Source organism: Theobroma cacao, chromosome 3, assembly GCF_000208745.1.
Source record: "Theobroma cacao cultivar B97-61/B2 chromosome 3, Criollo_cocoa_genome_V2, whole genome shotgun sequence".
Taxonomy (NCBI): Eukaryota; Viridiplantae; Streptophyta; class Magnoliopsida; order Malvales; family Malvaceae; genus Theobroma; species Theobroma cacao.
The window spans coordinates 5,610,054-5,631,896 of NC_030852.1; the positions used below are offsets into that span (position 1 = coordinate 5,610,054).

A 21,843-nucleotide genomic window follows, 5' to 3' on the forward strand; every position below is an offset into this window, starting at 1 on the left:
TAAACATTATAATTGGCCTCGATTAGCATCCGATAATCTTTATTTATCACCATATCAAAGTATGGGGCATTTCACCACTACTATTGCTTGTCTCACCAAGAACCTTAAAAAAACTTGTTCTTGGCCACCACTACTAATTAGAATCCATCCTTAACTTCGACAACCCACAACTCTGAGAGATTCAAAGATAAACTTGTTGTGGTTTTCTTTGATGATGATATAGATGTATTGTCTCAACCATTTAAGTTTTCTATGATTGGAAAATTCAATAAAATGCCGAGAATGGTGGAGATAAGACAAGCTTTCATGGGGATTGGTTTATCTGGAGCATATAATGTTCGTTGGCTTGATTACAAGCATATTTTGATTAACCTGACGAATGAACATGATTTCCAAGGTCTTCTTTGATCTACTTGCCTAATGGGGAATGAAGGCATTCTTGTATGCTGGAATTTCCTTCTATGTCATGTGACGATGCAGTTTGTTTATCACCATATGGTTTCCTAATTGTGCAAAGTGGATCACAAGATTCATTGACAGGTTTGCAACTTTGGATTTTGAAGTTGAGCTTTCCTATCTCTAATGATTTCATGAGCAAGGTGACAATGAATAGCAATTTTTGATCGATAAGTTTCGCAACTGGTTCAGGTAACACGTATTTGTCTAACTAATTCAGCAAAGCGAGTTTTTTATTAATGCACCGACCACTGTCTCACGGTCATCTCCAAACACCACAAATATTATGCTCCCTATATGGTTTTGTATAGTCATGATGAGTATTTAACTGAGGAAAAAAAATAGACAATAGTTTGTAAAATGTTCAAAATTATTATGTACAATTTTTGTTAATTGTGTATACTATAGATGCGGGGTTTGTTCTCTGTGTTTTGGATCTAGGCATCAAAAGCTTTCACTTATCTACTGCAATGCTTTCATGCATATTTTACAACTAATGTAGTACTAGCCTCCAATGCAGTCAAAATCTTTGATTTTTGCAATGCAAGTGAAAGTGTTCCTTTATGGCTAATTTTTTTCAAAGAGGGTGCATGGTTGACGCAAAAGAAAATGAATATAATTGAAACACTTGGTATCAATCATTACAACATGTTGTTAGCTGAAGTTTTAAAACATCCGTTTGCAACAATTGTTCAATCATCATATGATTTTGAGTTCGTTGTTGATCAAGTGGTATTTGTGGTCGATTGTGGACCTCCAGCAACAACACTGTTGCATTTTTTTCCATCAAATATGAGAATCCATTGAACATGAGACAAAGATAGTTGTGATTAATTTGAGCAGTTATATATCTAAAATAGAGATGTCAAAATGAAACAAATGTAGTGCATAAAAAATATAAACTTGACATTTACCTACTTTTCATTTCAACAACAATGGGTAAATCCAAATCCACAAACACTTTTGAAGTAGAACAAGATGCAATAGATGCCTTGTCTATATGGTTATGAAAATTTGCAGTTAAGTTTTGAGAATGACTGAATCAAAAATCAATGGAACAAATTTAGTCTACTTACTTTGGTATTCACCAATCGAAACTTCGGCAAAAATATGACAACTTTGGTTTTGCCCCCATGATGTTGTCATCTACAATGTATGCCAAATCTCTCCACAGTGTGGCATTAATGATTGTACCTACGGAAGAAGAAAGGAGATCAATTAGTTTATAAGCAATAGTGAACAGAAAGAAAACAAAAAACAAAAATAAAAAAAAATGAAGAATGGGAGCGGTGCAGTTGAAGGCATGGAACAATCTTGATGTTCTGTAATCTCATATTTCTTTTTGCAACTTGTTTTGAGTTATTGTTTAGTTATATAGAATTTATACTTTGTTGATGGACATGACTAAGTCAACGACATTTATATTTAATCATAATAAATAGTTAAAATTTTATGTGTATATATTACAACAAAGATGAAAAACATATAATAATTTACTATATATTGTAATAACAAAAATTATGAGAATGAGTAAGAAAAAGTGATAACTAGTAAACGCTTGAAGAGTAAAATAGTAAAAGAGATCTTAGAATTGAGACATACCACTCAGAGTTTGATTTATTTTATATCTCCGAGGTAAATCTTCAAACTCTAGGAGTGATTGCGATATTGGCGTCAATTGGAATTGCGTTGTAACTTTTTTTTGGTTTACAGACTTTGAAGTTTGATATTGCATAAGTAAGTACTTTTTTCAATATTAACTGGAATTGTTTAATTTGCATCTTGTAAATAGTACCTTGAATTACATCTCTTTATACATATGAAATATTGATAATTAATGTACGAAGATTTGAGTATCATAGTTTGCGGTAATAATAAGAAGATATAATGTTAAATATTAGAAGATGTTTACACACCTTGTCATTGGTAGCAAGAAAATCGAGATTTATGACTTCATTTTGCCGCTTATAGTTGATGCTATGCAAAGTCCATGCAATGCAAACTTTAATGGTAGCACTTTCCTTACCTATTTAGAATTTAAAAATCGATTGATATGCCATGTTTGTATTGAGCATGCTCTTGCAAAAACAACAGATCAGAAAAAGAAAATAAACACTTGACACACAATGGCTATAAAAATAAATAAATTGTACTATTGATTTACCGAAAGAAAAAGATTAGCATCAAACAAATTATAGGAAGTTGAGTACCTGTTTGCAACCATACTTTTGAAGAAAAAATTAAAAAATTGTTTCAATGCGATAACAATAAATCAATGCATAAAGAATTATAATGGTTGCATATAAATGAAAAAAAATATTCATGATAACAAATAATTGATAACAGACATTATTTTCATTGTGTTTAAAGTAATGATAATCCATCAAAAGCACTTACATTGACTAAACTATTTAATCATGAATCCAATTAGAGATTCATTAGAAAATTAAGAATGATTATAAGAATGCCCAAACACTAAAGTAGCCAATAATCACCATGAAATCCTAAGAATGCCTTTCAAGAACTCAAAAATGACAAAACCACATGTTAAATTCTGAGAAAAATGTGAATGTTAAAATCTTCATATACTAAAAAAGTACAACGGGTTTAAAAAATTTTATAAGCAACTGCGTTAGAAATTGCATAAAAGAATTAAAGTATTCAATTTCTATGTTTATTTGCAATGAGGTGTAAGTAAAAGGCAAAGGAATAAGTTATATTGAAATATAAAGAAATAGTATTTGTAAAGTTAAGAAAAAAAAAGAAACACTATTCATCACAAGATATATGTAAATTCTTATATAGTATGTGAAAAATGTTGTAGGTTTAATAATAACCATGATACGATTCAAAAAAACTGAGCACGTTAATTGCTAGAAACAATAGCTCAAAAATAGAGGTCTATTTTTCGCACATCATTTGCCAGAATTGAGTATTTTCTTATAATAGTTAGAATATGTTTAATAGCAAGGTTAATATGGTACGTAACCTAGAACAAAAAATAAAAAAGTCTTGTTTACAACACTTTGTAAAAATTATAGACACTCAACATTGGTAAAGTGGAAGCACATTGTGTTATGTGCAGCATGTTGCTATCAAAATAGAGCAGACCCGAAGAACACAACGGTAATCTTTCAGACAATATTAGAAATAGAATATGGTATAGCATCCAAGGAAAACGAACTGTTGCAAATTCTTGTAGATTGTAAAAGCAAGTTCATTTATATACAACAAGTACTGTAGTTGGATGGACACATTGTTTTTTAATCTAAAATAAAGAATTTAGATGTAAAGATTTAAATTGCATAGAAATAAGGAAAAAAGAACCTAGCAGGCAGTATGACAAATATGTAAGTTTAAGTAGTTAATTTAGATCTAGTTATTTGTAGTGCGATTATTGTGATGATAATTTATTTGCCACCATTGACATAATTTTTCCAAAAGAGTTTGTTGTTGCATTTATTGTAAAACCCAACCCTATAAACATATATTATGACATACATGCACTAAGTAACATGTTATTACGTTAGGAAAGTCTCTAAGAATAAACGAAACCCGATATTGTACCTAACGGTACACTTGAGTTGATTTAACCTCGAACTAGTTCAAATAGGAATCGTAGGATAAAATTTAATATTTTATAGTCCAGGAATGACTAAAAATGATTGTTCGGAGTTCGAGGGTTCATTTGGAAAAAAATTAGAAATTTTGATGTTCGGGGGCAAAATCATCATTTTGCCACTTAAGATAATAATTTGATCATGGAGTGAAATTTTTTATCAAGATTAATTATTTGGAGTATAATTTAATGATAGGAAGTGAAAAAGTTTAATTCCGGTGATTTTTGGAGTGTAGGGGCAAAATCATAATTTTGCCACCCGCGAACAAAATTTGAGATTTTGAGAGAATTTAGATCAAATTTGACAAATTGGAGAATGGTATGAGTATAAGGGATGAAAAATATGTCTATGGGCAATTTTTCAGTTTTTGGGACAAAAAGTAATTTTTGACTTTTACGGGGGTAAAAGTATAAATTTCAAAAATTACTCCACCAAGACTTTGGATAAGTCTGAGAATTTTACCTAAGCTATGGATATGTGGGACAAGTGTATGGTAAAAATTTTGAAACAAATGGATGGCTAGAATTTAAGGAATTAATAAAACATTAAAAAAATAAAATAAAATAATATTATTTTATTTTAGCCTTTAAAAAGGTCAAAATTCCAGAATTCTCATCTTCTTCAGCCGTCCAAACCAGGAGAGAAAAGGGGGAAAAGAAATAAGAACCCTACCTGAAAAATTTGGGGAAAATCAAGAGAAATCAAGAAATCAAGCATTAGAAAGGTAAATTTCATTGATTTTCCTTGTGATTTTCACTACCCATGCATTTTTTTCTCATTTCCATGCAAAATTAGAAAGTGGGTATGGACACCCATGCTGGCCAAACCTCCATGGATGAGTTTTGAGCTTGAGTTTTGGTTGATTTTAATTGAATTAAGTAATTTTAGTTAGGTTATATTGTAATATAGAAAAAATAAGCTAGAAAAATAATTTTCTCCCATTGAAACCCATTATGCCGAATTTTCTAGGGAAATATTGGCTGCTGATCTTGATGTTTATTTGAGGAATTATGAGCCTAGAAAAATAATGAGAATTTTCAGAGCAAAAATACGAATTTTTACCCACTAGGGGTATTTTCGTAATTTGTTGTCGAGACTGATAATTTGCACCACACTGAGGGACATTAAGTCAATTTGGGTGCAATTGAGGTATAGAAACTGAAAAAAATTAATTTGGATTTTAAACGGACGCGTATTTCGATTTATCGGGTAAAAGACCGAAATAGGCTAATATCGCGTTTAAGTCGCTTTAGGCTATTGCATTTCATACCATGCATTAGTATAGGATTTAAGTCAATTATATAGTGATTTAGCATCAATGTGGTAAATTGTGAAATTTTTGCAATGTGTCTAGGAGGAGAGCCTTCCGGTAAAGGTAAGGAAGTCATACTCGACGAACAGTGATCGGGGCACCTAGAAAGCATTTAATCTGTACAAAGGGTGAGTAAACCTATTATTATTGTAAATTATCTAGAGTTTATTTTTAAATGCTCTTTATATATTTTATGAAATGAAAATGATATTAAAATGGGACTTTTGATGTTTTAGAAATAAATGTGACAAACAAATATATTGTGTTGATTATCTGAAATAAGAAACTTTTGATTATGAAATTGAGTAAATGGGAGGCTGTCAATTGTCTTGAAAAATATATTTTCCTATGAATGGCTTATGATATATGAGTATATGTGGCTATATTTTATAATTGCATTGGGAATTTATGTAAGCTGTCTTTTACTATGCAGGCTGGGTAAATAAATAAAAGCCACGTTATACTGTCGAAATTTTATTCAAATTGGTTGGTTTAGTCACTGCAGGGATGGGTTTTGTAAAACCCGACCTTATAAAATACTATTCATGACATACATGTGATGATAGCATGATTGCATGCTAGGAGAGTCCCGAAAAATTTACAAAAGTCGGTATTGTACCTAGAGGTACAACAAAGTTTATTTAATCCTCGAACTAGATCAAATAGGAATTTTAAGGTGAGATTAAGAGTTTCACAGTTCATGGATGACTTAAAATGGTAATTTGGAGTTTGAGGATCAATTTGGAGTCAAATCGGAATTTTCACTAACTAGGGGCAAAATGGTCATTTGCCACCTGGGGACAAAATGGGAATTTTAGAAAAGATTTTTTTGACCCCATTTGACTTATTAGAGTATAATTTGACTTATTGAAGTATGATTTGAGGTTTAGAAGTGAAAAATTTTAATTTCGGTATAATTTGGAGTATAGGGGTAAAATGGTAATTTTGCCACCTCAGGGGCAAAATTGTAATTTTCCACCACCAGGATATTTTTTCCAGCACATGGTCTTCCTTTGTCTTCATCTTTGACCCTTGACTAAACATGTGGTGGAGATAAAATGTTTAAATTTTTAAAATTTTAAAAACGGGCCAATGACATGATGCCATGTGTCATGCCTTTATTAATTTATTATTTTCCTTTTTAAAAGGCACAAAATCAGCCCATCTTCCACCCCATGGCCGGCCAAACCAGCAAGAAGAGAGAGAAAAAAAAAACAAAACCCTAGAGAGAGAAAATCAAAGAAAAAGTGTGAATTTTCAAGGAAATTAAGTGAAAAAGGTGAGATTTTTTCTATTAAGCTTGAGTTTTCTTATTCCCAAGCATTTCTCTTTATTTTCCATGATTAAATTACATGTTTTCATGATGAATTCAATTCTGAAAAAATGGGTTAGGAGAGAGAAAGTTGTTGGATTTATTTGATTTTAATTTATGTTAGTGTTTTTAGTTAGTTTAGCATATTTAGAAACAAAACAACAAGAAAAGAATTTATTTTCTCCCCCAACCATTAATGGCTGAATTTACCATGTAGTGAGTGAGGATGAGTTTGATTTTATTCTAGGAGAATTGGTTAAGGAATGATGAATTATGAGCCTAGAAAAATAATGGGAATTTTCGGAGCAAAAATACGAATTTTTACCCACTAGGGGTATTTTCGTAATTTGCTGTTGGGACTGATAATTTGCACCACACTGAGGGACATTAAGTTAATTTGGGTGCAATTGAGGTATAGAAACTGAAAAGAATTAAATTGGAGTTTAAACGGACCCGTTAGGAATTTAATCGGGTGATAAGACGAATTAGGCCAATACCGGGTTTAGATAGTTACCAGTGCATTTTTGCATTCCATATCATGCATTGGTAGTCTAAATTAGTTTAATTTTGATTTAGTACCAACTTGGTGAAACTCTCGATTTTGTACTGTGTCAAGGTGGTGAGTCCTCCGATAAAGGCAAGGAAATTGCATCCGAGGACCAGTAGACAGAGTGCTTCGAAAGTCTGCATTCTAGACATTGTGAGTAAACTTACTGTCATTTTAATTATCTAGGGTGGTTTTTAGATGCTTTCATGAATTCTATGGAAAAAGGAATTTAAAAAGGTAAATTTTCATGTTTTATGAATAAATGAGTTTCAATGAAATTAATTTATAAATTGTTTTGGAATTAATAATGATTTTGAAAAATAGAGTACACGGAGATTGTTAATTGTGACAATTTGATTGTTTAAATTGACTGGCTTATGATAAATCGAGCATGATTGGCTAGTTGGCAATTGTATTAAAATGTGAATTGTTTGGTTGCCTTAAAAAACTGCGAATTACAGAATTGCCATATCATGTTATTGAGTTTTATTATATGGTGGATTATATATTAATTAATCACTGCAGTAGGGGGTTTCTGTGGACCAGCCTTTTAGAGGGGTACGGTAAACCCCATTATATTCTTACCTTGAACGGAGAGGCGCGTAGGGTATCTCCTGGGGTAAAGCTTAGGGTTCACTTCACGCCAAACCATCACGTGAAGGGGAACTCAGCCAACGCCAAGGAACAACTATGTTTTCAAAACAAAAAATGATTTATGTGAAATGTGAATTTTAATAGCCTTGGCGGTCTCGGTAGGATGCCTCGGCCAAGGTGTCCCCGAGAACAGATTTATGGCACTAGCCTAGATTTTTGTGAGATTCATAAGCCTTTTTACGTATTTTGAGCGAGATGTGTTCTAATTGTATAACCCAGTTTATGATGATTTACCTTATTGTCTCATGTACTCAACTCTAGATGTTTATGATGGGTCTGTTTACTCATTGGGATTTTATAATCTCACCACCCTCCTTTCCACCCATTTCAGGTTCAGTATAGACTGTAGATAGGTGATCTCATCGAGGACTACAGTGGGATCTGTATTTTTCAAACCGTAGGTTCACAGTCCTCTTTACTTTTGTTTATTCGAGGGCACTCTTGTTATTGTAAATTAAATTAAATATTTTGGCTTACTGTATTTAAGTATGTATAAATTTATTTAGCTTTTACGCTATAAAAATTATTCACGTATAACTCTATAAATATTGTTTTATAAGAAAATATAATATTTTACTTAATATTTCTTTTATTTTCTTATTATATTCAAATAACCATAATTTCGTTTTAAATGAAGATTTTAGACTTTTAAACTCATTTTGAATATGAATTGTGTGTTTTGTACTTGTATATTACGTTTTAGCCAATTTTAAAATTTTTGAGAAAAATGACCAAAATACCCTTGTGAGACGAAAAATTAATATTTTATTTGTTTAAAGTTGGAAATAGCTTAAAATATTTTAGAACACGATATTTGACAATGGTTGCTCACAAGGGAATAAAGAAACTGATAGTAAAGCCTTGCGGGGTTTCGAGTTGACATTCCGGGCAATAAGTGTCTACCGGGACACCGCGACGATTGTCACAGGCTCGAGGGGAGTACCGGGTCGTGACAGGTTTCCTTGGACTGCCTATTAGAGGGGCACGGTAAACCCGGTTATATAGTTAGTTCGATTGTAGAGGCGAGGAGGGTAACTCCCGGGGTAGTGTTAGAGCTCATTTCACGTCGAACCCCCACGTGAATGTATAACTCTGCCAACGCCAAGGAACGGCTTGTTTTCAAAACTAACATGTGTTTAACATGTAAATATCTTAACAACCTTGGCGGACTCGGTTAGATACCTCGGCCAAGGTATCCCCGAGGATTAGTTTTGGCTTGAGCCTTGTTTTTTAATAAAAGTCAGAAGCCTTAACAACTGTTTTGGTAAATTACAAATATTTTATGGTTTAAGAAATAAATTGAAAACCTTATGAAATGGTTTGTGATTTGTTGTTTAAACTTGCCTCTATTTTACTTGCCATTAGATATTTATGGTAATGTCTGTTTACTCATTGGGATTGCAAAATCTCACCCACCTCCTTTCCAAATATTACAGGCTTGTGGTAGCTTGTAGATACCCGATTTTGTCGAGGATTCCAGTTGACCCCTCTATCTCACAGACAGTAGGTTACCATCACCAATACTTGGTGTATTTACGGGTCACTTGTCATTGTAATTATTATTGTATATTATAACTTTGTAAATTATTGTATGTATGAATTTATTTTACTTTTAAGTTACAAAAGATTACTTACACGTGTTTCTATAAATATTGTTTTATATAAAAATGCTATATTTTTGTCTTTTGATTTACTTGAGCCGGAAGACAACTGAAAATTGTTTAAAACTGATATGTAAGCCTTGCGGGGTTTCGATTGGTATTCCGGGTAATGAGTATCAATCGGGACGTCGTGGCGATTGTCATGGGCCCGAGGGAGGTTCCGGGTTGTGACATTTATAGTACTGAAATGTGAAGAAAATGTAAATTAAAATAATATTTTTATAATTCTAAGTTAAAATAGATGTGAGAATGAAATGCAACACAACACATAAATTATGAGGTGAATTTGTTATTGTACTGGTAATTGCAAGATCACCAAATAGGTTACAATCATTAATACCAATATGCACGAAAATAAATAGTGTGGAAAAACAAATTAAAATAATATAGACTCTATTAGTAAATATATGTAAAACCAAAATGGAATACATCAAGAGCACAAAAGAGAATGAAAAAGATATTTATACATCTCAAATTGTGGGACCTAAGTGATATGCTTAATATCAATGAGCTTTTATGCAAATGCCATTTAAAATAACATTCTTTGATGATATATACACTTAAAATAAATATGGAAGATATTTATATATCTCAAATTCATCAAGTTTGATAGAAACTTTTTACCATTGCACCGGGTAAAAAGTGATCTACTCCTACATATAATTCAAAGATAAGAAATATAGACAAAAACACTAAAGAAACAAATAAAGAAAGATAAGCACAAACAACTCAACATACCAAGCTATATCAATTGTAAATAATATTTAAAGGAAAATTAAGTAGAAAACCTTTTTGAACCAAAATTTCAATATATTGTTCTAAGCATCAATGAAATGGCAACAATGTAGAAGAATTTAACTGCTACATATTAGGGATTTCTCCAATAAGATAAAAAATAATTTTGGCTAAATGCAACCCATGTACCATTTTCTAGACATTTGCCAAAATAAATAAAGTAAAACAATTCTATTCGTGAGGTTGCATCGAATCTCAAGTTGACATAAGTAATTAAGTGCATAGCATGAACAGTACATAAGTGTTCTAGTAGTAATTGATTGCTTAGATGCATTAAAACTGTTGTATTTCCTTAAACTTTTGTTGTGATTAAGTTTTAGCATGAACAGTACATTATTTGAACTAGTTGTTCCTTTCTAAGAGTATAAATGCCCTTTCCATTTTGCTTAATACTCCATAAATATTAGTTAGATATTTAACCATCTTTTTAACCAACCTTATGCTAAAAAGGAGAGCCAAATGATACTTGGCCATTTGAGAATTGCACAATCCATGAAGATGTTGATAGAAATTAGGCAATCTAATCCCTTTGCAACTAATTCTCTACACCCAAATCTCCATTCTAAAGTGTGCTATTTTATCTCCGCTACCTTTAGTATCCTTTATAGAAGAAAATATTCTTCTTGCGTATAAATGTTTGTAGAAAAAAATGGAGATTTTAAATATGTTATAATAGAAAGTAAATAGAGTATAATTCTATAAAGCAAGTATAAAATTTATTTAGCGTAATGCATGCAAGATTTTTTTATAAACAATATTTTCAGTGCATCCCACAATTAAATTATTTTCAGATTGTACCAATAGTTTTAACCCTTGTCTACTAGCCTTGCCTTGTGATTGCTCATTGCTCAACTCAAGATTAAAAACCAAAGGTGAAGGATCATGCAGCTCGCCATTAACATAAGCCACTAACTTTCTGTTGGCTTTTTCTATGTGAATATTGAACTCTTTTGTAGCTTTTGCAATCTCTAGTACCTAAGAGAAATTAGATTAAAGAAAATAAAATTAGTTACAACCATAACCATTAGAGGAAAATCCTAACAATCATAGTTGTAGATAGAAAAAGCTCAACCCACCAAAAGAAATACAGAGAGAGGGGGAAGCCCAAACGACAGAGGGAAATTGGAAGCGAAGATAAAACATCCTAGTAGATAAAAACAATGTTGATAACTTGTTGAAACTGAAATCATACAGAAAAGATTTTTGAAAAAAATATATATTCTCAGTTTCCACAAAAAAAAAAGATTATGTATCGATGGTGCTTAATTTATCATATTCTATGATTGGTAATTTGTCCGGTGCAACTTCAAATAATTTTTAGCATCACAAGTAATGAGTTGTGGCAACCAACCAACCTTTTGTATCACCTTTTGTCAAAGCATCAACAACTCCTTGGAACACTTAAGTTTTATATATATTTTTTTATTTCTAAGATTATAATCTAACCTCATGCCTTCAAAATTGGTGAATGCATCAATTACATATTAATGAAATAACTTCCCACCCATGAACAATGTCAATCCTTGAATCAAACGAAACATAAGATTATACATGTAAAACTCTTTAGCAATGACTGTGCCTTGTTTTATTTAAGTTATGTGATACCATTTCTTGTATGGAATACCAAGACTAAATCCATCTTTTCCATAAGGAAACAGTAACGAATACTACATAAACATAAATGATGGATGTAAATCAATTATCCTTTGCAAACCATGACATCTATGTTCCACAATTAAATCATGTTTGTTAACCAATTGATTCAGATCTGCCACAATTAATGCAACTATTTTTGAAGACACAAGATTCGTATATACCAGACCATCACTTCTTCGTCTACTAATTAATTTTAATTTGATTGATAGGTAATTAGACTCTTGAAATCTCTCTTTAGCCATTTGAAAAGCTTTAACAATCTTATTAGTTTCGTCAAGCATCTTCATTAATTTTTCCATAATATTTGCATCCATGATGGATCGATTCGGGGTCACATTGTAATGCAACAATTCTGTTAAATACTTCATTTTTCGTCTCATATATGTATAGCTGAGCAAATTTTGATTTGCAACCATCAATAGGTAATAGAAAACACATCTTATTATGGTTTTGCCTACTTATCTTAAAGACATATGGTATCGATCTTCTATTGATCTCATTATCTATTATACCACCTATAGAGATAAATTGAAATATTGAGTTATAAACTTGTATGTTATCTCTGAATTTCGAAGTAGTTTGACCACCTCTATAATCAAGTAATACAACTAATAACACTTTACCTTTCAAACAACACATAGTGAATCTCGGCTGTTGCTGATCCATGTTCTTATTTTGTCTCACTTCATACCACATCTATGCAGCATAGAAGAAACATGTGTATTTTGGACAACCAAAATTTAGAGGTAAAGGAGATGGATCTACAAATGGAATGTATAGTATAATTAGGGAAGCTAGGAGGAAAAAAAACGATTCTATATATAAGAAAGAAATTCATGAATCAAAATGTACTGGATTTGAATTCTCTGCATGAAAATTTGTGGTACTGTCATTGTTGAGCTCAACAATTGTTCCACTATGAATAGATTGTTGATCAAATGATGATGCATTGTTTATATTAGCGAGAGGATAAAATACGGTTGGATTACTAAAAATGATAAAACTATGCCCTGGAATGATGTTGTCATAATATTGATACTCAACATCAATAGAAATAGGTTTCTATCTTTGAGAATGCCAATAGTCATATTCAGAATTTTGAATGTCAAATGAGAAATCAACACACCATAACTAAGTCTTTATTTACAATATGTAATCGTATAATGTATTCTAACATAACTACTGCTTGTTGATAAACAATAACTTTTAGATGGACTTGGGTTCATGAACCATGAATTATGAAAATTGGATGGAATGAAAACATCAGCCGAATGTTCAGATAGGGTTTGCAATTCATCATTAAACCAAACAAATAGTGTAAGGAAACATCACAATGACATATAATAGAAACAGAGCAATCTGAACAAAATTTAATGTATTCCATTTTGTAACTTTTAATTTTTCTTATTGATAAACATATGGAAAACGAAACACATACAATTATATAAAAATGAAAACATTGAATGTATTTAACAGAAACCTCCTCCTTTATTATTAAAACAAATTAAATAGCAATTTAAAAAATAAGAAACGAATTTAATGCTTAGGAACAGAATATCACTAATTTTTCAACATGAGTATAATCAAGAATGAATAAAGAAAATAAAACAAAAATAAGTTAAACATAACAAAAAAAGGTAAATAATTCTGATCCTCATTTATGCATATAATATTTCTCAAAATTTTAAAAGTAATTACAAAGAAAAATGCTGAATAGTCGATCAAGTAGAGAATAGTTCACTATGGATTTATCAAACAATGCAATAATTATCAACTAGGTATAATTGCTACATGAAAACAAACAAAACCAGAAGCAAGAAGAAAACGAATCACAGAAATTCAATATCAGAAAATTCAATCACATTGAATATATCACTTTGATTGTAACTGTAAATAATTTGATTTCTCATAAGACGAACCACAAAAATTGGATAACAAAAAATTCTATCAAACAAAATATATGACTTTAATTGTAGCTATGGAAAAATGTGTTGAGAGCCAATGCATAATAAAACATTAGTATTAAGGGCGAAGGTGACAAGTAGTCATAAATTATAAATTATAATGCAACAAATTGTTATAGGTGCCTAATGCACTCCTTTCGAGAGTAATTTGTCAACTTCTTGTGCTCACTTGTAAGCTAAATCTTCAATATAAGTAACCATAGCTTTAAGTACTGGATTGTACGTAGTTTTTTAATAGTAAACAATCAATATTTGTTAGACAAAATTAACATAGATAGCATCGAGATGTTTTTTCTTCATACTTTTTTAATCTTTTCAAAAAAAGTTCTTGTAAGCCCTTTAGAAGTAATTTGTTTTGTCTTAATGAGTTCTCCTACTTCAAGAACTTGATAAAGACCAAAGAAGGTCATATATAAAATTAAATCATAGCTAATAATTCTTTTTTTATGGGAGCATCAACTGACTTACACTCATTAAGGCAATATCTTCTTCACTCATAGGTCTTTGAATGCCTAAAGTCAAAGGATATTTAAATCTGCTAGCCTTGCCTTATGGTTGCCCTTTGCTCCATTTAGGATTAAAAACCAAAGGAGAAGGATTTTGCAGCCTGCCATTAACAAAAGCCACTAACTCTTCATCGGTTCGTACTATGGGAATATTGAACTCTTTTGCAAACTTTGCAATTTCCAACACCTAAGAGAAATGAAATTAAAGACAATAAAATTAGTTACAACCATAGCCACTTCCAGGAAAATCCCAACAACCATAGTCGTGATAGAAAAAGCTCAACTCATCAAAAGAAACACAAAGAATGGGGAAGCCCAAATGATAGAGGTAAATTGGAAGCAAAGATAAAAAATATGTCAAAAGATAACCTTATGAATACCCAACAAACCATAGTAAAAAAGTGACCAAATGCCAACAAAAAGGCATACGGTGAACAAAGGGAGAGGGAAACAAGGAAACACGGGTGGCAAGCCCCAAGAACAGAAAACAAAAGGAAAAGAGATGCGGAAAGCCCAAAATATCCTTATAAAAACACCAAATGACCTAGTGTCAGTATCACAAGCCAAAACTTAAACCCAATCTCGTGCAGCTTTAAATTATGAAAATAGAGTTTAATTAAACTTATAAATCATGAGCCCACATTCCCAACCCCTAAAACATGCTTGATAAGTGGTGAAAGTCTTATGTTTATATACTAAAAACTCATGTTGTCTCTTACTGATATGGGATCCGTGACACTTTATCCCACCCAATTGTGCAACGCCCCTGTTGCACTAGCTCTTTACCCATAGAGGAGAGGGACTTTACACTAGTCCAAGTCTATCCTAAACCTTGTAACTATCATGGGAGCTTCACATCAGTGAAGATCCATGTCCGCTCTGAAACTAAATGTTGCAGCTTTAAACTCTAAATTTTACCTTACTCAATTATGCAACGTCCCCATTGCACTAGCTCTTTACCCGTAGAAGAGAGAGACTCTTACATTAGTCTAAGTCTACCTCGACCCTTGTATCTATCATAAGAGCCCCACATTAATGAAGATTCGGGTCCACTCTAATACTAAATGTTGCAACTTTAAACTTTAACATTCTACCCCATCAAATTATGCAATGCCCCCATTGCACTAGCTCTTTACCCATAAAGGAGAGATACTCTTAGTTTAGTTCAAGTCTATTTTGACCCTTATATCTATCATGGGATCCTCACATTAGTGAGGATCCAGGTCTGCTCTAATATCAAATATTACGACCTTACACTCTAAAAATATAGCTTAAGTAAGCATATAAATCACGAGCCCACGTTCTTAACCCAAAAAACATGATGATAGGTGGTGGAAGGTATATGTTTATGCATCCAAAACCCACTTCATCTTTTTCTGATGTGAAGTGCGTAACATCAAACTATGGGGACGTCTGTAAATAAGATTCATTATGTATTAAGATATATTGTGATTGTTAACAAAGTTTTAAAATTTTACAAATAAAATTAAAGTATTGTCATATAATTTTTATCTATTATATCAATTTATCAATTTTTAAATATACTTAATGGAGTATATCATATTTTTTTAATTTACTTGTGAAGTTTAAAAATTTTGTGTGGATAATAAAAAATATTTGTTTATATTTTTTTATAAACAAAAGAAATTTGCACTAAACATAAGGACAAAAAAAAAAAAAAGAAATGTAAAACCCCCCGCTTCCAATTTTAAAACTCTCTCTCTGGAAACTTTCCTAAAACTACCACGCGCCGAGGTTTCCTCTTTCCAATAGGATCGCCAATGAGAAGGGCCTCCTCATTCACCTCCTCCGTCCTCTCCAGGACCCGCGACAGAGGAGCAGCCGCCCTCCAGCCTCATTTCCTCAGGGAGCGCTCTTTTGCAGCAATACAACCAACAATTCCTACAGTCGCCGGCGTTGGTTCTCCCCAGTCCTCAGTTCCATTTCCAAAAGCTCGGCTCAAGCTGTCTCTCTCGGTCTTGCCGGCGTTGTCGTCTTTGCCACCGCTGCTTCGGTCTACGCCAAGGAGCGGCCACCAGCCGAGATCAAGCCAAAAGACGTTGTTCTTAATCAGTTTATGTTCGTTCCTGCTTCCAGTCAAGTTAGAGGTAGTTTACCTTTGCTGATTTTCTTTTTTAGTTCGTTCATTGCATTCATTCCAATTAAAATTTTGTGGGACAAAAATAATCAGTTTAAAATTAGTACGAGCTGATTTGGTACTTGCTGTTTCAGTATTCTTGGACTTCTATGATATACCTTACAAAGTCGTGCAAGTCCATTCCTTTACTATGATATACCATACAAAGTTGTGGAAGTCCAATTCTTTACTCGTGGTCGATGGTGAACAGCTGGTAGACACATCAGATTCTTGTTGTCCTAACTGTATGTAGCTTGTGTGAAGTTTTGGTTGGATAGTGATAATTAGCTGTAATAGAAATAACAATTTCTTTTACATTGTTGACTCATTTAAACTCTTTTGTTGCAATGATTGATTGAACTGGCATGTGGAATATGCAGCTACTATTGACAAATTGGCTGAAAAGGTCCTTCCAAAGAAAACGATTAGTTGAGGTGCTGATGAAGATGAAGAGACAAAGTGGCGAGGGTACTGCGTTGTTTAGTGATTTGCAGTGTGAAATTTTCTTTTTGGCTCTTAATTCTTTAATCTACTTTGTTCTCTGGGGCTTCTATGTATCAGCTGATAATTTTTAAAATCTGAGGGATGCTAGGGGCACTAGTCACCCCAACGGGTGCTTTTCAACACCTATCCTCTCAATGAGCCATATAATCTCCCATTTTTATGTAGATGCTAGTAACTTCTTGTAGCAAGTTGCTTGACTTCTTTAAGCCTTTTTCTCTTCAAAGATAAGGACAAATTCTCAAAGCCTTGAGGCCCAAACTACCCAACATAACTAAAAGGGACAGAAAGCTAACTTGGGTGGGAAAAATAAGGAGAGAAATTCTCCTTCTAGGCATAGAGACTGATATATCCTCTTTGTGTTTTGGTGCCATGTTTATTAGAAATTCTTTTTCCTTCATTCAATTTGGGATACCAGGTGCCAATACTATCTTCATTATTTCATCTGTATTTTTATCACATTTACATATAATTTTAAACATGATTGGGTATCTATCACTTTTGTTTTTTTTCCCTGGAATGGTATCTATCAATCTACTTATAACTTGTCTATATAGTACATAATATCTATGTATAAACTAAAAATAAAGAAAATAAAGTTTGATTTTAAGGAAAAATTATATTTAGTAAATTATATAATAATTTAATATCTAAATCCATTGGAAATTGAGTTTCCTTTGATGCTGTCAAAATATTTCTCAATTGTAACTAATCTTTTTATTCTACTTTTATTTATATAATATTGATCTATTTCTTTTTAAGAATATTTATTCGGCTCAGCAAAAATTATCGAGAAAAATTTAGATATAGATGCTGTTGACTTAGTTTTTTTATAAATTTTAATTTTGAAACTAATTGAGATAAAATTGATCATGAATATGTTCAAAATAGTGCCAAAATTGGTATACTTTTAGAAGACCATCAGGTCAACCATGTTTCTATAATAGAGTGTATGAAGGGCATTTTAGTTTTCTGAAAATTCCTTTGAGATAAGAACTTAGACTTTTCCTGTACAAAAACAAAAAGAAGTTTATTGGAATTTTGGTTGACAAGTTTCGATCTAATATGTGAGATTACATGGGCCTCTTAACTGCTCAACTGTTGGGAGCACCTGCATCTAGCATTCCCCTTAAATTTGTCATTATTAGATTTTCTTGAATAATATCGTGTTGCTGCCAGTTGATCTCAATGCCTACCCTTACACAAACAAGAATAATTTGTATAGATTATTTTGTTAGTTGAGTCCCATGCTTACAAACATGAAATCTCTACTTAGCAGAGCTGCTAGGTATATATCAAGATATATGTAATGAGCATAGATGCAAATATTCATGGTTGTAGAAACAGTTATGTGTCTGTACATTACCGTACATATGCTGTTTTTTCTTCTGTCTCAGACTTGCTATCAATTGATGATCTCCTACTTTATCATGATGGTTGATACAATTTTGTTGTAACATTGCAATTCATAGTCTTCCTTGTGACTTAGCTGCTGTTAGAATTGCCTTGTCATCTTTGATGCACTAATAATGTTGTCATTATGTAGGTGGGTTGACAGCCACTTGGTGCCTGTCTTATCCCTAAACATGTACCGCAACTCTTTTGAGGCTTGTGAGTCAGTTGACCACATCACTAGCAATGGTAAACTAATGCATGGATTTATAGCATCTAAACATAGTTCCCTTTGCCCCAGCTGCACCTTTGCTGTGTTCATAGTAATTTTTAGTTACAATGCTTGATTCATTTACCCCTAAAGTTAGGGAATAATTAGGTGAATATTGTGTTGTATATAGCAGATCTTTTAATAAGTGGTGTGCACATAATTTTATATATTTATGAATCATAAGAATCATCAATTTATTAGGTTTCCTTATATCTACATTAATTGAAATGTTTTATAATATGCCTATGACTTCTTCTGTACTTTGCCAAACAAATTGCAACATTTCAGGGGTCAATAAGCTTTCAATACAAGCATGTTTCATTTTTGAGAATTAAACAATCACTTGCCTTTGTTTTAATATTTGTTAAATAAGGAACTTTACTATTCCCAATAATGTATTTCAGATAAAATTTTTACAGTCAGATTTTAGGAATAAGAAATTGAAGATGTGAAACAGTACCAAATATGCTTTGATTGAGATAATTGGGATTAGTCATGTCTAACTCCTTTTGCTGTCCACACCACCACCTTCCTCACTATGTTTCTTTGGTGATGTTCTTAAGCATAACCTTGAAAGTCTTCTCTGTGACCTGAACTTTTGTGCTGCTGGGTCAACCAACCCTCAACAGAGAGTGCCAGGTTACATTTGGTGTTTTTCATTTTACTATTGATTTGAGAAAGGGAGACTAAGAAAATAGTGGAATTATGAGAATAAGAGTCGAATAATAGGGAAACAGTGATGTAGGTGGGTTGACAACCACTTGGTGCCTGTCTTATCCCTAAACATATACTGCGACACTTCTGAGGCTTGTGAGTGTTTTGACTACATCACTAGCAATGGTAAATAAATGCATGGATTTGTAGTATCTATATGTAGCTCCCTTTGAGCCAGCCACACCTGTGCTGTGTTCATAGTAATTTTTAGTTACAATGCTTTTGATAAGCATATCAATTATGTTTCATTCTGTAGTTTGTTCTTTTCTATTCAAGCAACATTAACATAGATTCCAGCTGATAATCTTGATTTTCATGTTATTCTCTTCTCTAACTGCAGGTGATTTTTGCTTCCTTGAGAAGATAACAGCGAAATATGCTATAGCTTCATCTGTGTATTTGATGTGCAAGATTCTAAAGAAGTTATATTTCATCACTGATGAACGTGGTCTCTTATATGAAGCAGCAGAAACATGGGTGGATGCTCTAAATGGTGGAATTTTCTTGGTATGTTTTCTATATGCAGTGAATATAGTTTTCAGAGATCAATTTGTTAACCTATCTTAAGTGTTATATAGGAGCATTGCTTTTCTATATCCTATGCCCTTGAGTAACTCTTAGCTTTTGCCTTGTTCAATTTGTGTAGGGGGGTCTAAGCCTAACCTAGCTGACCTTGCTGTCTTTGGGGCGCTAAGATTCAGCCGTAACCTTAGTTCTGGTAGAGATGTGGTGGGACACACTCGAATTGGGGAGTGGTACTCTAGAATGGAGGAAGTGGTTGGAGGTTTATCAAGGATCAAGGCTTAAGACAATGCGCTTACAGCAACGATTGTGTTACAGCATCTGTAGCCAACAACAAAGAGTTTCTGAAAATGTGTAGTACTCACCTGCATTAACATGGTCTAGAAAGGCACTAACATGCATTAACAAAGAATTCAAAGTGTAAATCAAGCCTGGTAACTCACCCTAGAAAATGCTTAGTGGAGGTTCCTACAATAAGATATAATTATTTATTCTTTTATTGCAGGGTAAACTTCACATAGATTGCTTGTTGTATTAAAAACATTTTTTCACGTAGCATTTTAAGGTTAATTTTTTTCACATAAAACTGTGTTTTATTTTTGTTCTAAAAAAGGTAACGGTGTTAAATTTTCAATTAATTTTTTATAAAAAGACAACAAAAACTTTTTATAATGTTTATATCTCTTGTTTGTTTAATTAAAAAAAAATTCACTCATCCTTGAGAATCCGTCTTCTTACAAACCGTGTCTCCTCAAAATATAATGCTCTAGATTTTCAAGGTACGTCAATGAAAAATGGTATTATATATTTGTAATTTTTGAAAATTATGTTATTGCTTCTGTTACCATTAAGGGAAAGAAATTTTCCTCTCCTTCCGGTGCATCATTTATCAATTGGACAAAACACTCAAGCTATTGGTTTGTATACTTCAAAGAATAGAAGGGTATATTTGTCCAATATCCTTTAGACTCACGAATCATTTGCTATGACAAAAATTATTTAACCCCAAAAATCATTTATAATTATTATTTATGTCTATCTATAGGAAAGAATAAAAAAAAAACATGTAATAATATCTCCTTTTCTTTATTTCTCTTTTTGGTTTAGTTAAACTAATGTTTCATTTTTCAGCTGTTGGCTTTTTTCTAAATTTTTTTCCTTTCTTACAAAACTTCGATCTTATCAGCTTCGTGTTCTTGTTTTAACACTATCCTTGTGTTTTTTTTTTCTTTTGGTTTTCAACTTGAGAATTTTGGAGAGGTTATGAAAGTTTTGTTTATGGGCTAATTAAGTTTGTTTTATTAATTTATGGGGTAAGTTAGTTTCAAAGAACAAAATAATAAATTTAAATTTTTTTAATTTATTTTCGTGGGTTAAGTTTCAGTTGTTGATTTAAAAATTACTATATGAGTGATGATATCAATATAGTGTGATGATCCATCAATCACAATTAATTTTAGCAAAAAGTGAAAAATTACTACATCAAACCATCAATACATTAATTGCACATTGAGTACTCCACGACTTTCAATAGCTTTCAAATCATGACCCCAAATAAACTGGAGTAGAAAACAAATTGAGGAAATTATGAGAAATGGTAAACTTCATAAGGTCATTTCAAAAATAGTCTTCAAAATAAAGCTAACTGTTTTTATTAAAATTTTGTCATGATTTGATAAAAATGCCTTTGAAACCATTTCAGACAAATTAAACCATTTATTACAATTTTTCTTTCTAATTTTTGCATCTGTCTACTACACTCTTGATTTCTCTCTCGCCATTCAACTCTCTCTAATTTTACCAATTTCTCTCTCCCGCATTCG

The 21,843-nt window shown here is 32.1% G+C and overlaps 2 protein-coding genes across 2 annotated transcripts; both read left to right on the plus strand.

Moving 5' to 3' along the window:
* Positions 15,802–20,511, plus strand: LOC108661126. Its single transcript, XM_018117011.1, has 6 exons — positions 15,802–15,821; positions 16,239–16,591; positions 16,716–16,865; positions 17,001–17,088; positions 19,839–20,005; positions 20,145–20,511. Exons 1-4 carry the CDS (start codon positions 15,802–15,804, stop codon positions 17,051–17,053), a joined length of 576 nt encoding a protein of 191 aa, XP_017972500.1. The 3' UTR covers positions 17,054–17,088; positions 19,839–20,005; positions 20,145–20,511.
* On the plus strand, positions 18,381–20,305 carry LOC108661127 (prostaglandin E synthase 2-like). Its single transcript, XM_018117012.1, has 4 exons — positions 18,381–18,409; positions 18,668–18,762; positions 19,839–20,005; positions 20,120–20,305. The coding sequence occupies exons 1-4, from the start codon at positions 18,381–18,383 to the stop codon at positions 20,303–20,305; spliced, it is 477 nt and encodes a 158-aa protein (XP_017972501.1).

What these genes read in the sequence shown, in the direction of transcription:
- LOC108661126 (XM_018117011.1), top strand. Translation starts at nt 15,802, where the DNA reads ATGATGATAGGTGGTGGAAG. An exon ending in ATGATGATAGGTGGTGGAAG is followed by an intron (nt 15,822 to 16,238) that starts GTATATGTTTAT and finishes CCACGCGCCGAG; the next exon opens with GTTTCCTCTTTCCAATAGGA. An exon ending in AGATTCTTGTTGTCCTAACT is followed by an intron (nt 16,866 to 17,000) that starts GTATGTAGCTTG and finishes TGGAATATGCAG; the next exon opens with CTACTATTGACAAATTGGCT.
- LOC108661127 (XM_018117012.1), top strand. Translation starts at nt 18,381, where the DNA reads ATGAAATCTCTACTTAGCAGAGCTGCTAG. An exon ending in CTACTTAGCAGAGCTGCTAG is followed by an intron (nt 18,410 to 18,667) that starts GTATATATCAAG and finishes GTCATTATGTAG; the next exon opens with GTGGGTTGACAGCCACTTGG. An exon ending in TGACCACATCACTAGCAATG is followed by an intron (nt 18,763 to 19,838) that starts GTAAACTAATGC and finishes CTCTAACTGCAG; the next exon opens with GTGATTTTTGCTTCCTTGAG.